Below are 13419 nucleotides of genomic sequence, written 5' to 3'. Positions count from 1 at the left end.
AGTCTAAGTGGAGCGTATTGGTAAGTTGGATGGATCACGAATCATGAACCGGGAATGAAGTACAAGTAAAAGCGGATTCGTAAGTGTAGCGGATCAGTAAGCATAGCGGATCAGTAAGCAAAGCGGAAGTAAAGGATAACCGGTATACCGGTGTACAGGAATACCGAAAGGAGATGAACGATAGTTAGAGTTATATGAACAGGAAATGAAATAAGAATCAAAGCGGATCTGTGGACCGGACGACGGATATGTTCATCGGATCTGGATCGGATCTGAGATCCAGATCATCGGATCTGTAACCGGATATATGGTATATGACAACTACCCTCTATATGCATCTATTGGGAACATCCGGAATACCGTTCGCCGTGCACACTGCAACGCTGTTGCTGTGGTGGGATTTCTCGCAATGCCAAAAAGTACGTGTTCACATGTTCACATCTTAGTATTGTCCTTACCTGCTGCAAAGCAACGAAGCAACATGCTGAGACATCAGATTTTCGAAGCTTCCGGCGTCAAATTTTTCACTCGTCTCTCTCATTCATCCTTAAGAACCTGAAGCCGGCTATGACGACACCTGAGATTGTTCGTTTTGGGGACGGCCACTATCACCGCGTCATATATGGACTTGGGCCATATATCGCGGACTACGAGGAACAGGTGTTGCTGGCATGCATCGTTCGAAATTGGTGTGCCAAGTGAGTTTTTCTAAGTACGGATTGTATCTATTGTTATATTGAGATACTTCTAGGTGTCTTGCCCATTGTGATGACCTCGATGAAATCAGCCTCCTTCGTTCACGAATTCATGCAGATGCACTCATTGAGGAGTGCGATTTTGATACACTGTGGAAAGATTATGGTGTTGTTAGCGTGCTTGTGGTACTTCAGTTGTTCAGTCTCATTTGTGCTTAGAATTGATTCTTATATTCAGCCATTTACAAACGATTTCCCCGCGCTGACATCCACGAGCTCCTCGCCCCTGATCTTCTCCATCAGATTATCAAGGGGGCATATAAGGACCATTTAGTTACTTGGGTGGAGAAATATCTACTACACACACACGGAAAGACGCAGGCTAACATAATTCTAGATGACATTGACTGATGGTGCGTTTACACACCATAATCTTTTATTTACGATTAACTTTTCATAGAATTGCAGCAGTTCCTCCATTCCCCAGACTTCGTAGATTTCCTCAAGGACGTCATTTCAAAAAGTGGACTGGTGACGATTCAAAGGCTCTTATGAAGGTGTACTTGCCAGCCATCGAAGGTTACGTCCCTGTGGATGTTGTGCGTACGTTCCGTGCCTTTCTCAAATTCTGTTACCTTGTCCGCCGCAATGTAATCACTGAGAAGTCACTCGATGCCATCCAAGACGCCCCCCACTCGTTTTCACCAATATTGGGAGATTTTCAAGACTACTGGAACAGTCCTAACCTTCTCGCTTCCCCGACAACATGCCATGACTCACTATATCTACCTCATTCGACTGTTCGGTGCTCCGAACGGCCTGTGCTCCTCTATTACAGAGTCGAAGCACATTAAGGCCGTCAAGGAGCCTTGGAGGCGGTCTAGCCAGTACAATGCTTTAGGTCAGATGCTGCTAACTAATCAGCGTCTAGATAAGCTGGCAGCATTACGCGTGGATTTTCGCACTCGCAGAATGCTCTCAGTGTCCTGCATGATTTGGGAATCATGCATGGACATGACTACTAGGTATCCCCCTAAAAGACAAAGTCTGTTAGCTTAGTCCTCAGACTAGTCAACCCATACCTTGGTATCAAATCTTGTCATGATTGTCAAGCAAGAAGTGTAAAGAAAATGCACATCCCCATTACTGTTTCTACCCCTGCGACTATATTTGTCAAGATCTATGTGGATATTATGAAGATGCCTTCAGCTGCAGGCCACAAAAATCTTGTACTCGCTAGGGATGATTTATCCCGCTATGTTGAAGGAAGAGCATTACGAAACCCATCTGCCAAAGCTATGGCAAAGTTTTTCTGGGAAGATTTGTATTGCAGATATGGAGCCATTGGTCAAGTAGTGACTGACAATGGACCCGAAGTTAGAGGAGCATTTGAACAACTCCTCATGCGTGTTGATATTCCCCATGTCCAGATTTCCCCTTACAATTCCCAAGCTAATGGAGTTGTTGAAAGAGGGCATTTCAATATCAGAGAAGCTATAGTAAAAAGTTGTGGAAAGAATATTGCAAAATGGCCTGAGAAAGTAAGGCAGGCATTGTTTGCAGAAAACATAACCACCAGTTGTGTGACTGGATGGTCCCCCTTCTATTTGTTACATGGAGTTCATCCCGTTCTACCATTTGACCTAACAGAAGCAACCTTCATGGTAGAAGGATTCCATGCTAATATGGATCCAGCAGATTTCTTATCCCTACGTATCCGCCAGATTGAAAGACGGCAGGAAGACTTAGACCGTGCTGCAAAGACCTTGAAAAAGGCCCGGTTCAAGTCTAAAGCTCAATTTGAACACAAGTTTCATCTACGAATGCATTGCGAAGCTTTCCAAAAAGGAGACTTAGTCCTTGTATGCAATACAAGGATTGAGAAAGAACTCAATCGCAAAACCAAACTCCATTATCTAGGCCCTTTTGTTGTAGAAAGACAAACCAAGGGTGGATCTTATGTCTTAAGAGAAATGAATGGTGTCTTATCAAAACGTGGTGTAGCTGCATTTAGACTTGTACCTTATATCTCAAGAGATTTATCATTATTACCATCACTAGCAGATCCCCTTGAAGAGGAAGATGATGACATATCCCTGTCAAGTGCCAATGTATCAACAGAAGATGAGTCAGTCATAGAAAGTGATTGACTTATTTTAACCCATCCCACCCACCCATATTCTATGGACATGCATCATATAGTACATATGTTTGCATGAACTTAGAGAGATATGACTACTAAAGAAAAAGATCTGTGAGCATGGACCTTATCAGAAGATAAGCTTACATGATCATGGAGCCAAAAATCTATATATTTTGACAAGGTACTTGACAGCTTCTTCCTGACCCACATTTGGTGCCCATATTCCATTTCATGATTTTATTTATTCACCACCATTATGCATGATTGAGCACACAACTGGGGACAGTTGTGATTTCACTGCCCCGCGGATGTCCTGCATGATTTGGGAATCATGCATGGACATGACTACTAGGTATCCCCCTAAAAGACAAAGTCTGTTAGCTTAGTCCTCAGACTAGTCAACCCATACCTTGGTATCAAACCTTGGTCCAATAGTTTCAGTTTTCCCTCAGTGATTCATGAATCCACCATGTTTTGAAGAAAAGTCATATGTGAGATGGGAATCACATAATGACCTAGTTGATATGAGAAGCAAAATGAAGGTTAAGGTATTGCCTTTCATTTGGCTTATTCACTTTGGCTAGAGAAACCCATAGAGAAAAGTTCAAAGCCTAACAAAAACCTATCTAAAAAGCCCGCGTATTGTGTACTATTATTTGTTCCATTATTTCTGAGTTGTTTTCTCTAGTGTTTCTTTACTTTACTTTTCTATTAGGATGCTCTGACTAATCAGATGCTTCTTAAAATTGTACCTACAAGGTATGATGTCATAATGATGTCATAGGACTTCACCTACACTCCTGCAGGTATTTTGGTTGAAAGATATGATATCATAGTGATGTCATAATGATGTCATGTTCCATGGAATTTGCTAGAACATTCCAATGACTCATAATGACTCATAGTGACTCATAGTGACTCAGAATGATGTCATTATCCCACCATGAATATTCTGGAATGTTCTTTTGCACCTGCTAGAACATTCTGCTCCAGTTTTTGGAATATTCTTCTCACATTCTGAAGTCATTACATCACCTTTTTACTTACATAATATTCCCACACAAAATGTATATAAGGAGAGCCCATTCTCCCCCAAAAAAATAGATCTCCCACTTGTTGCATTCAAGAACTCCCACTTGAGCAAATTGAACTCTCACCTAAGAAGCTTCAGTCTGAACAAATTGCTGCTTACAAAGCCCATTTCCTTTGTAAGAACTGTCCAGACAAGTGCAGGGAAAGTGTTTCCCTTGAGATTACGTAAGTTTCTCGCGATAGAAACCCAGTTTTGTGAGACCAGTGTTCTCACCACGTAGTGTTTACTGACCAACACGAGCTTTGGTCACCATTGTTATTTGTGAGACCAGCGTTCTCACCAGGTATTTGTATACTGACCAACACGAGCTTTGGTCATTGTTGTTATTTGTCATTGTTTTCTATTTGTCATTTGTTGTTATTTGTGAGACCAGCGTTCTCACCAGGTATTTGTATATTGACCAACACAAGCTTTGGTCCACGTAGTCACATTTGAGACCAGCTTCTCAACAGTTAACCGTATATTCAGGAAACCAGTTCAAGTGTCTAGACGGTATATCCTAGACAATCCCATAGTTTCAATCAGAGATAATAGAGCTCCGGCTAAGTTAATCTAACTGATTGGTTTAGCGAGCCTCCCAAGAACTCACACATTATCTACTACGAAAGAAGAAAAGTCGTAGACTGTGTTAATCGAGGACTGGCAAGAAGTCTTATCCAGTGTAATTGTGGTGTCATTACATTCTTACACGTTTTCATATAAGACCCTCAGTTATTAAGACACCGGGTACGTGTTTATCATCTATTCTTGCGGCAGTCGGTATGTAATTCATTTTTACTTTGTTCGTCATTCAATCATTTGACCTTTGTTACAAGAACCAGATGGAGAGTCTGCTCATCCTGCACCTACCAATGCGGAAGAGCAGACCAATACAGACTCTGAGCTGCCCAGCACAATCCAAAGTGCCAGTGTACTCAACGCCAATGTCAGCGCTGACTCCGAGGATATTGACACACCCACTTCGGTCCTTGCGCACGTAGAACTTGCTCAAACATCTTGTATGTCTTTTTTTTCATTTGTATAACCTTGATATACTAAGTATCATTATGAACAGAGGGGAAAAAGCACCCACAAAACATTCCTGCACTCGCTAATGAGCTCAACATCCCCAATTTGGCTGAACTTGTTCAACAATTCCTTATTGAGCAGCTGTACCCAGACAAGGACCCTGCACAAATCCCCTCAGGTATTATGGACTGCCCTCGCTACGACGGAAGGATACAAGTTTTCCACTCCGCAGTTTCGACTTTTTTTGCACCAAGCGACCTGAGTGGAGTTGGAGGGATGAAACGCGAGCACATTCGCATGTCCCCCAAATGGAGGAACAGACATGCGCGCAAGGATTGCGTGTTTGTTATTACTGACCCGAATATTCCCGGAATGCGGGGCATGGACATAGGTCAGGTACTCACGTTTTTTTTTTCCTTTCGACTTAGATGTCAGTACTATCCATGCGCGGTCATCCGGTGGTTCAACCGAATCGACGATGCGCCAGATGAAGACACCGGAATGTGGGTAGTGTCACCATCTTCTGATGGTAACCACGCACACTATGCAGTGATTCACGTGGAGGCTATTTTTCATTCCGCACATCTTATTCCGGTCTATGGTACTGAACCGCTCCCCTCGTCAATTCAATCTTATCATGTTCTCGATATATTCAACCTATTCTACGTGAACAAATATGCGGATCATCATGCCTTTGAGATAGCTTGGTAGTGCTTTAGACTACATGGCTCACCTTTTTCTATGTTGACATACTCTTTTCGAACTTCTTGCTTTTTCTTGCTTTTCCGCTTTTTCTTGCTTTTTCACTCATTTTAGCGTGCTTGCTTAATTCAATCGCACGAACTTTTCATGTCCAAAGCACAAGTGAGAAAAAGCGAAGATTAGTAACAGGTCTCGTAAAAAAGCGTGACAAAAGCTAGAAAAGGAAATGCGTGATTTCCTGATGTAGAGGCAGCCAGGCCTGGGATCCAGACAGACGTACTGTAGAGCTACGACACTAGCTTCGTCACATGCAGCGTGTGATTATGTCACACTCAGTGTCACTGGTTCGAATGACCATGTGACCTGTGACCACACCCAAATAGATTTGCCTGCGGGTGCTTTGCCGCTTGCAACCATCTGACATGCCGCTGCTTCGTGATTGTGTGACGTGCCAATGGATGCACTTCTTGACCATATGGCTTCCGGGGGTGAACAGGTCCATTCTGACTGCCATATCAATGCAGATGGTGGACTTTCGTGTGCAAGCCACTCCGAAGTCTATGATGTGGGTGGCATTGCCGCTGAAGATGTGGAAGGTGGCTCGAACAGTGTTCCGACGGTTGATTATGGGCGTGGAAAGCATAGACGCATCACAAATTCGATGTATAATGATTTTTGGTCCCATTAGTGCACAACCTATGTTTTTCCTATGTTTTTTCCGAATGTCACAAATTAGCTTCGTCCCGCCAAAATTCATGTGACGGTCACACCAAATAGATTCGATTCGTCAAGGGCTGTGACCTGTGACGAACCTAGTGTCGTAGCTCTACAGTAGATTTGTCGCACACCCATGGCATAATGGGAGAGACGGCTGCATGCACAGAGTCTAGTGGCCCACGGGGAACTCAAGACTGGCTGCAGATGTGACTCGGTCACGAGAGTTGAGACCAAGGGCATCGTAAATAAGTATATCAAGTTGTCGATATATCTTGGAAGTTTCAACCAGCACTAGTGGCATGCACATGCCAGTGGATGCAAGTTGCAACACATTAGTACCGCAGGCTCGAACGCTAATCTCCATCTGGTACCTTTGATCAACAGAGCTCAGTAGACGAGAGTCAGTTTTCAATTACCGATCGACGACTGACTTGACTGTAGAAGAAAACTTTGGTGGGTGATCGAGATTCGACATGAGCAAGATATATAAGAAATAGACGCCTGCAGTGGCCCATAGACTCCGAATTTGAATCCCGCATATACTACTTGCTGTTACAAACACATCACAATTTCTGGAATTTTGGCACCTGTGCGGCTCAGTGTCACTCATCATGGTAAGAAGATCGCTTTTGAATGCATGGTCATCTAATAGAGTAAGGGTGCTCGCGCTGGATGTGTAGTCGTCAAGAGACATGTTGGAAGAATTGAGTCGATAGGAGTCAAACAGAATTTGTACAAAAGAGGTTACCGACAACTTGATACACCGCAGTTTTAAGAGTACGATGTCGGCGAGACATTCGAACGCTATTTGCAAGAAAGAAGAGAGAAAGACAATAGCAAACGTAGTGTACAAATGTCTCTTATTGTAATTCACGGTAGAAAACGTCCGAAGACGGATGGATCGCTCGGATATTGTGAAAATAAAAATGAAAACACAAAGGAAATAAGAAAGGAGCTCGAAAAGAGAAAAGAAATGAGGGCGTTGATAAAAGCAGAGTAACAATGATGCAAATCATTGCTTGGACCGGCTTGAAGGCTTACCACCCAGAGCAACCCAATCAGAAGTGTGCATGTAAGCAGAGATTAAACTCGGCATGCGGAGCACCGTCTCACGTCGCAGCTCGCTACTGCTGCATTCCTCGCTGGCCAGGACAAACCTCCCTTGCCCACCCTCCGAACCAGCAAAAAGACAGACCGTGGGAGGTCTATGCGCACGGAAATAGTAGATCGTGCCCGAGATAGTGTCGACGAGGGTGAACATGTGACCTTCAATAGGGTCAAAGGGTGGGGCTGCGAGGGCCTCATTGTACTGCGAAACGTGGCCTTCGCGGAACTCGGAATCACTTTCTGTTGGTCTTGCCAAAGGCGATCCTGAAGGAGTGTAAAGGGTGCGACGAGAATCCCCAATCTGATATCCATACAGGCGGTCGGAGGCTTCCTGCGCAGAGATGACTCCTTTGACTCCGATAAGCCATGGCTGAGCAAGGACGACTCGTCCAGAGTGCGCATAAGTTGTGAAGACTGGCGCAGATATCAACAGAATGAGTGAGAAAGCAAGCACGACGATTCCGGGGACTTTGGCAGAGGCGGTCTTCATTCCGATTAAAATCATGTAGCAACCTATTATTAAGAGGAACAGGGCCACGTATGGCAGTGCATGTGCCAGAATACGTCGGATAGTGCGCCTCGTAGCATACGCGACAGATGGAAAATTCTTCCACCTAATCGCTGCCGCCCGGCAGCCATCCAACACAAGAGAACCATTGGTTGTAATGCCAATGACCTGTACAGCGGGCTCGATGTCCCAAAGCTTGGCACCATATTCGTCTTCTTTGGTGTACCATTGATCTATACCTCTTCGATCTCTTGGAAACATTGAGATCATGCGATCAGTGATGCGGTCGTTGTCATTCGCCATAAACAAGCGCGCAAGCGCTTGCAACTCTGTCTCCTCGGCATTTGGGAGAATGCGATGCTCGAAAAATCCCATGAGCGCGTAGACCTTTTCTGCGCGATATCTCCCCTGAGAACTTCCCTCCTCACTCGTAAGTTGAGAGGAGGAGCTTTGTCGGCGCCATATTGCTTCTTTTAGTTGGAGATTGCGCTCTAACCTCTCGAGCGGATCCTTCCCGAGGGCATAAGAGTTGATAATATGGGATTCTTCATCGTGGTGCGAGTAAGCTAAAGAGGCGATTTGGATGAGACTGATGGGGGTTACTGCATTGTTTCCAGCCAGGTATCGCAGCTCGCGACTGAGGAGAGCTTCTGGCAGGGTCCAAACGCGGGCGCCCCAAGCGGGCCAAGCGCTCTCGTCGGAGAGTATGATGAGTGTGAAGGAGGCGAGTCGGTAGACATCTGACATGCGATAAAGGTCTTGGGCTTTTTGCACGGGATCCTCGAATAAGCACTCGAGATCTAGCCAGTATGCATCAAAACCTTGATCCAAGGTAGCATTCCGCACCCGCTCTATGAGCGCCTCCATGCTTCCAGAATTTATCACATCGGCATAGCAGTAGGTGACAGCGACATATGGTTTTCGCCTCACTACTGCCTCAGCATCGACTCTTTCCCAAGCTCTTCTGTTTTCGTCATATACAACAAGGAAGCGGGGGTAGAGGGCGTGGGTGACATGTTGGACGTGTCCATCATCTTCATCTGCTGCTCGTGCCCGTAGAGAGTATTCCATTGGTGAGCGTGCAGCCCACAGTTGGCCAACAAACCGCATCAAATACGGCTTGTAATAATGGGTGAACGCAGGCCCTCTCGATGGAACGCACAATGTGATGATATAACAGAGCCAGATGAATAACCAGAAAAATGTTTCGCCAGTTGGGTTGAATATCATCCTGGTCAGCCGACCAGCAAGCTGAGTGGATGCTGGCACGTTCGAATGAACAGCGCACTCGGTCCAGTCACTTGTCGAGCTGGGTTTCACGGACTGCACAGCAAGGTGCTTGCATTTTCCGCTAGAGGGACTAGTGTATCGCAAATTTTTTCCATGATAAAAGGGCTTGAGCTGACTGTTATAGCACCGGGGTTTCTTATCAGTGACATGATTCATCTTCGGTTGAATGGCTGGATAATAGCAATGTCGGTCAAAGATTATTAAACGATAAAGCGAACACAGAGCTTACTGTGGGCAGAGGTGAGAGGGATATAGTATGTCTCATCAGTGGCATAATTCATCTTCAGCTTAATGGCCCGATAATAGCAACGTCGGTCAAAGAATATTAAACGATAAAGCGAACACAGAGCTTACTGTGGGCGGAGGCGAGAGGGATATGATAGCATCAGCTTTCTATACGGTCACTTTAAAGCTTCCAGGAGGTGCCTAGAGACGGTTTGTCAGGATCCATAACACATGCTGAGATGGGCAGTTGTTGTATAGCATGGCTTCTAAAATCAGAGACGTTTTCCCCGACTTCCCATGAATGTGGGAGGAGGGTTTTTGTCAGATCCAAATCCTCAGGCACCTATACCTCGATGCGTGGGGGCCCTTTGGAGAGAGCTGTGCGTGGATGTCGTGGCGGCGGGCGTAGCTAATTTGACGCGGTCCTGCCGCGCCAGTGTTCTACATTAAGGACACATACTACTAATCGCATCAGCCAATGACTATTTTCTTTTCCTCCCTCTCTGGACCCTCTTTGAAGCACGGTCGACGCTTAACTGATGCGCATTCTTCAGCTGGCAGTGAAGGGCGACGTTTCACGGGCGCAATATCTTCTTCAGCCGGCAGCGAAGGAGCTACAACGTCGGACAACTCGTCTGCAGACGTGGCATCAGAGTTATTGCTGAATAAAGGACCGCGCTGTCAATCACACCGGTTAGAGACCTATTGAACAGAGCAGGTAATATTTTCCTTACTTCAAGTTCACTCTCGCTGTAATCTCTGCCCAGAACCCTCTCAGTAGGAATGTTGATACGTCCCACCGCCTGTGATATTGACCAGCATCCAAACTCCACTGCCAGTTGCCTGCAAGTCCTGCTTCTTCGGAATCCTCGAACATCCATGCTTCTAGTGTGGTCAGACACTCAAGGTCTACGTCAGCCACGAAACTGTCGGCAGGATAGCTTACCATGAGATCATCCCAAGCCATCTTCAAAAGCGCGCTATTGTTCCATTCGCGTTTTTTGAAATAACCAGCCTTTCGATGAGCAACGAGAGTGAAAGCGTGCGCTAAAGGCATGCCACCAAGCCATTTTTCGAATTGACTGGAGGCACCAGGAATGTTCTCAGCAAACCAACATGCGATTTTTGCATACTCGTGAGATGAGATGTCGCCACAAAATGGTATGCTGTATGCACCCACACCATCTAGGTTCCTCCCCGACCGCAAGATGTAGTCTATCACAGGATATGCCTCCGCACCACACTGGCTCAAGTCAGGACTATCAAGGAGCTTCTGAAGCGAAGCAATATGAGGTCGTAGAATGTCATCCAATTCTTTCGATGGTTGTGCTGACATAAAGTTTTGAATCAAGTCTTCTTCGCGAGAGGTATCCAAGAGTGGACCCATTCTCCGAGCTACACAATACTTCATGTTAATAGGACTAAGTACATAACCAGTCAATGACACTCACGCGAATCTCACGCCTCTTAGATTGGTCCTGCCAGAGTTCGTCCACGAGATCTCCTTGCTCGACATCACTAGGAGGTGATCCGAGACTGGATGGGAATTTGCAACCGCGCCACCAAACCACCTGCCAGCGCACTCGGTTGCGTGCAGTACTAGGGAGACTAGCAGTCTCATGGGACTGAATCAGCCGCACATGATACCAATACTTGCCAAGACGAGCAAGAGCCCCTTTGCCTGCACTACAAGTGAAGTCAAAAGACAAACATCAGACGCGTGTGAAGCGGAGCCATTTTCTTCTTGCTTGTGGCTTTCCTGCTGCTCCTAAGCCACAGAAGTCAGTCTATGCAAGTGGTACAGCTGTACAAACTCACTTGTGAGTCGGCGGCACGGCTTTTGACTGCTGTGTTGAGCATCCATCGCAATAAAATGCTGCTTTCGGATGGAGATTCGGGTGAGGTCTGACGCGGCACAACTTGCTTGACGCGCCTGTGACGCGGCATGCAAGTGGGCCTTGACGTGGCATAGGTAAGTGTGGAGGTTTGCATTAGTACGGAGGCTGCAAAGATGTTGGGGAGAACTTGTCGTAGTGTGAGCAGTGCTTGACCAGCCTGACTGAAGCTTGACATGGCATGGTTGGGGGCTTGATGTAGTAGTACAGACTCCAGAGTAGAGAGGCTGCCAGAACTGATAAGGTGGGATCGAAACTTGACACAGTGATACAATACTTCACACTGCTGTCTGAAAACAAAGGTTGGATGAATTATTAGAGAAAATACAATACAAACACAAGATGCACAGAACATTCCCAAGTAGTACGAACACGGAGAACAAGCACTGTAAAATTGGTAAGAGGTGAATACAGCATTCCAGGACCTGTACGCAGATGGACATTCATATGTTGATCATTAGCGAGGATTCAAAGTGTTTGGAATTCATTTCGAGCGACATAAGATAGTGTTTGAAGTTTGAACATAATCTGTAAGGATTTGTGACGGGGCCGCGTCACATAAGCCGCGTCAGACTCCCGGCGCGGCAGGACCGCGTCAATTTCACCTGGCCCCGAGGCGGTGGCTCGCCACCGGGCCACCACTCTGCCTGATCAAGGTCATATGTTTTCTCTGCTGTATTCCACACCACGTCGTTGTGTTTGATGTTGGACATGCACCTTATTCTCGTTACTTCTTGTGTCCAATGATTCATTTTCCACTTTTCCGAGCTCCTGTATGTACTCATGTGCTGTGAACTCCTTCCCTCAGTCCAATTCCAGTACCTGCACTGGTCCCTTGTGCTGTTCGTTTACACTGTACATTGGTGTATTTTCATCCATGATTCTTGGGGGCGGTACCACTGCCATATGATACTTGGTCGGGCGAAATATCCCAGAATGGCACTGGACTGTGCACCTTGTATGATACGGTATGCAGCTCGTTTGACGCTGCGTCTGACACCCCTCTGAGCCCACTGCCGCTATGACTATTTATCACCGACTCATCATGGTATGTTTAACATCATCTCTGATACTGATCATGACGGCATGAGCTCAGCGTTAGTACTCGCAGGTTTCAACATGATCTGCTCAGGGCTAGAAACCTGGTCATTAGCGCGACGGCTTTCTCGTCTTCTCGAATGTTTGACTTTGATTAGGGTAATTGAACACTACTGGCCTATTTCACCCACCGATACATCTACTGCACAGAGCAGACGAGGACGACCGCCTTCCAAGGACCTTCTGACAACAGAGCCTGCGAGACGAGAAAGCCGAAGAACTCACAACGTTGATAGTTCAGTGGCTCGTGTTAGTGACTTGTGCTATAGCCTTGAATGACATTTGGGCAGACATAGTGACCCATTTTTGCTTTATGGCTGCTGGAATGTGACGGCGGTTTCCAACCATGGTGAGAATGGTGTCCGAAGACAGTGCCGAATAAGTTGCGCAGTGCCATTCTGGGGTATCTCACCCGACAAAGTATCGTAATAGGCAGGACCCTTTATTTGTCTAGCTCAACAGGTAAACAAAAGCGGTGAATGAACAAAAATGGATTCTGGGAGAGACGGCTGCAGGATGTGAGTCACGAGAACTAAGTGCTTGGTAATGGCCTATAGACCGAATTTGGATCCCGTGTGTACTTACTGTTACAAACACATCACGATTTCTGAAATTTTAGCACGGCCTGAAACAAAGCACCCATGGTACTATATATGTGTGTGTCCTCGTCCATTTGACGCGAAAGCAAGAACTACTGATTTATCTATACAATTAGACAAACAAATATTAAATAGACAATAGACAACAGACCAGAGTGAAAGAAAGGGAACAAGGAACGGACGTTCCGTGAGGAACCAATTAGCATACTTGGTATGTATTGTGAAAATAAAAATAAGAATACAAGGAAATAGGAAAGGAGAAGAGAAATGCGCCATAGAAATGAAAGTGTCGATAAAATAGCAGAGTAACAATGATGCAAACTGTCATTGCCTGTACCG

The 13419-nt window shown here is 45.7% G+C and overlaps 5 protein-coding genes across 5 annotated transcripts; 2 read left to right on the top strand and 3 right to left on the bottom strand.

Annotated features, from left to right (window-relative positions):
* Positions 1–567: 567 nt before the first annotated feature.
* On the top strand, positions 568–1106 carry DFJ58DRAFT_716637 (uncharacterized protein; the record flags this gene model as incomplete). Its single annotated transcript, XM_041384243.1, has 3 exons — positions 568–698; positions 752–881; positions 972–1106. 3 exons carry the CDS (start codon positions 568–570, stop codon positions 1104–1106), a joined length of 396 nt encoding a protein of 131 aa, XP_041243295.1.
* A 4016-nt stretch (positions 1107–5122) lies between these two features.
* On the top strand, positions 5123–5650 carry DFJ58DRAFT_661340 (uncharacterized protein; the record flags this gene model as incomplete). The annotated part of the gene is made up of 1 exon (XM_041382206.1): positions 5123–5650. One exon carries the CDS (start codon positions 5123–5125, stop codon positions 5648–5650), a length of 528 nt encoding a protein of 175 aa, XP_041243294.1.
* A 1367-nt stretch (positions 5651–7017) lies between these two features.
* On the bottom strand, positions 7018–9617 carry DFJ58DRAFT_417384 (uncharacterized protein). The gene is made up of 2 exons (XM_041380293.1): positions 9493–9617; positions 7018–9433 (listed from the first exon to the last, which is right to left on the bottom strand). The coding sequence occupies exons 1-2, from the start codon at positions 9542–9544 to the stop codon at positions 7371–7373; spliced, it is 2115 nt and encodes a 704-aa protein (XP_041243293.1). The 5' UTR covers positions 9545–9617; the 3' UTR covers positions 7018–7370.
* A 342-nt stretch (positions 9618–9959) lies between these two features.
* On the bottom strand, positions 9960–11561 carry DFJ58DRAFT_746182 (uncharacterized protein; the record flags this gene model as incomplete). The annotated part of the gene is made up of 5 exons (XM_041387443.1): positions 9960–10149; positions 10223–10893; positions 10940–11174; positions 11207–11256; positions 11307–11561. The coding sequence occupies 5 exons, from the start codon at positions 11559–11561 to the stop codon at positions 9960–9962; spliced, it is 1401 nt and encodes a 466-aa protein (XP_041243292.1).
* A 1480-nt stretch (positions 11562–13041) lies between these two features.
* On the bottom strand, positions 13042–13390 carry DFJ58DRAFT_791789 (uncharacterized protein). Its single transcript, XM_041390329.1, has 2 exons — positions 13197–13390; positions 13042–13136 (listed from the first exon to the last, which is right to left on the bottom strand). Exons 1-2 carry the CDS (start codon positions 13354–13356, stop codon positions 13129–13131), a joined length of 168 nt encoding a protein of 55 aa, XP_041243291.1. The 5' UTR covers positions 13357–13390; the 3' UTR covers positions 13042–13128.
* Positions 13391–13419: the final 29 nt, after the last annotated feature.

This window comes from Suillus subalutaceus (genome assembly GCF_016647625.1).
Source record: "Suillus subalutaceus strain FC151 chromosome Unknown DFJ58scaffold_62, whole genome shotgun sequence".
Classification (NCBI taxonomy): domain Eukaryota; kingdom Fungi; phylum Basidiomycota; class Agaricomycetes; order Boletales; family Suillaceae; genus Suillus; species Suillus subalutaceus.
Note: the sequence above shows the minus strand (reverse complement) of the source record. Positions and strands in the feature narration are given on the sequence as shown.

What these genes read in the sequence shown, in the direction of transcription:
- DFJ58DRAFT_791789 (XM_041390329.1), bottom strand. Translation starts at nt 13,356, where the DNA reads ATGGCGCATTTCTCTTCTCCTTTCCTATTTCCTTGTATTCTTATTTTT.
- DFJ58DRAFT_417384 (XM_041380293.1), bottom strand. Translation starts at nt 9,544, where the DNA reads ATGAATTATGCCACTGATGAGACATACTATATCCCTCTCACCTCTGCC. An exon ending in CCCTCTCACCTCTGCCCACA is followed by an intron (nt 9,434 to 9,492) that starts GTAAGCTCTGTG and finishes GCTATTATCCAG; the next exon opens with CCATTCAACCGAAGATGAAT.